Raw genomic sequence first — 457 nt, 5'->3', positions numbered from 1 at the left:
GAGAAACAATCGCAGTGCGGGTGAGACACTGAGAAACAATTGCAGTGCGGGTGAGACACAGAAACAATCGCAGTGCGGGTGAGACACTGAGAAACAATCGCAGTGAGTGAGACACAAAAAGAATCGCAGTGAGAGTGAGACACTGAGAAACAATCGCAGTGAGAGTGAGATACAGAAACAATCGCAGTGAGAGTGAGACACTGGGACAAAATCGCAGTGAGTGAGTGAGACACTGAGAAACAATCACAATGAGTGAGTGAGACACTGAGAAACAATCGCAGTGAGTGAGTGAGACACTGAGAAACAATCCCAGCAAGAGTGAGAAACTGGGAAACAATCGCGGTAAGACACTGAGAAACAATCGCGGTCTGTGAGAGTGAGACACTGGGACACAATCGCAGTGAGTGAGAATGAGACACTGAGAATCAATGGCAGTGAGAGTGAGATACAGAAACAA

At 47.0% G+C, this 457-nt stretch overlaps 1 protein-coding gene across 1 annotated transcript in view; it reads right to left on the bottom strand.

The window, feature by feature from the left end:
- Nucleotides 1-243: 243 nt before the first annotated feature.
- The window catches only part of LOC109939108 (peroxisome assembly factor 2-like), a 29,403-nt gene continuing 29,189 nt past the window's right edge, over nt 244-457 (bottom strand). The window contains exon 13 of the mRNA XM_048596602.1: nt 244-296. Within this exon, the coding sequence (XP_048452559.1) occupies nt 244-296 (53 nt within the window). The remainder of the gene's footprint in view (nt 297-457) is intronic.

Source organism: Rhincodon typus, chromosome 5 (assembly GCF_021869965.1).
Source record: "Rhincodon typus isolate 14 chromosome 5, sRhiTyp1.1, whole genome shotgun sequence".
In the NCBI taxonomy this organism is placed as follows: domain Eukaryota; kingdom Metazoa; phylum Chordata; class Chondrichthyes; order Orectolobiformes; family Rhincodontidae; genus Rhincodon; species Rhincodon typus.
This window is presented reverse-complemented; position numbering and strand designations above follow the sequence as displayed.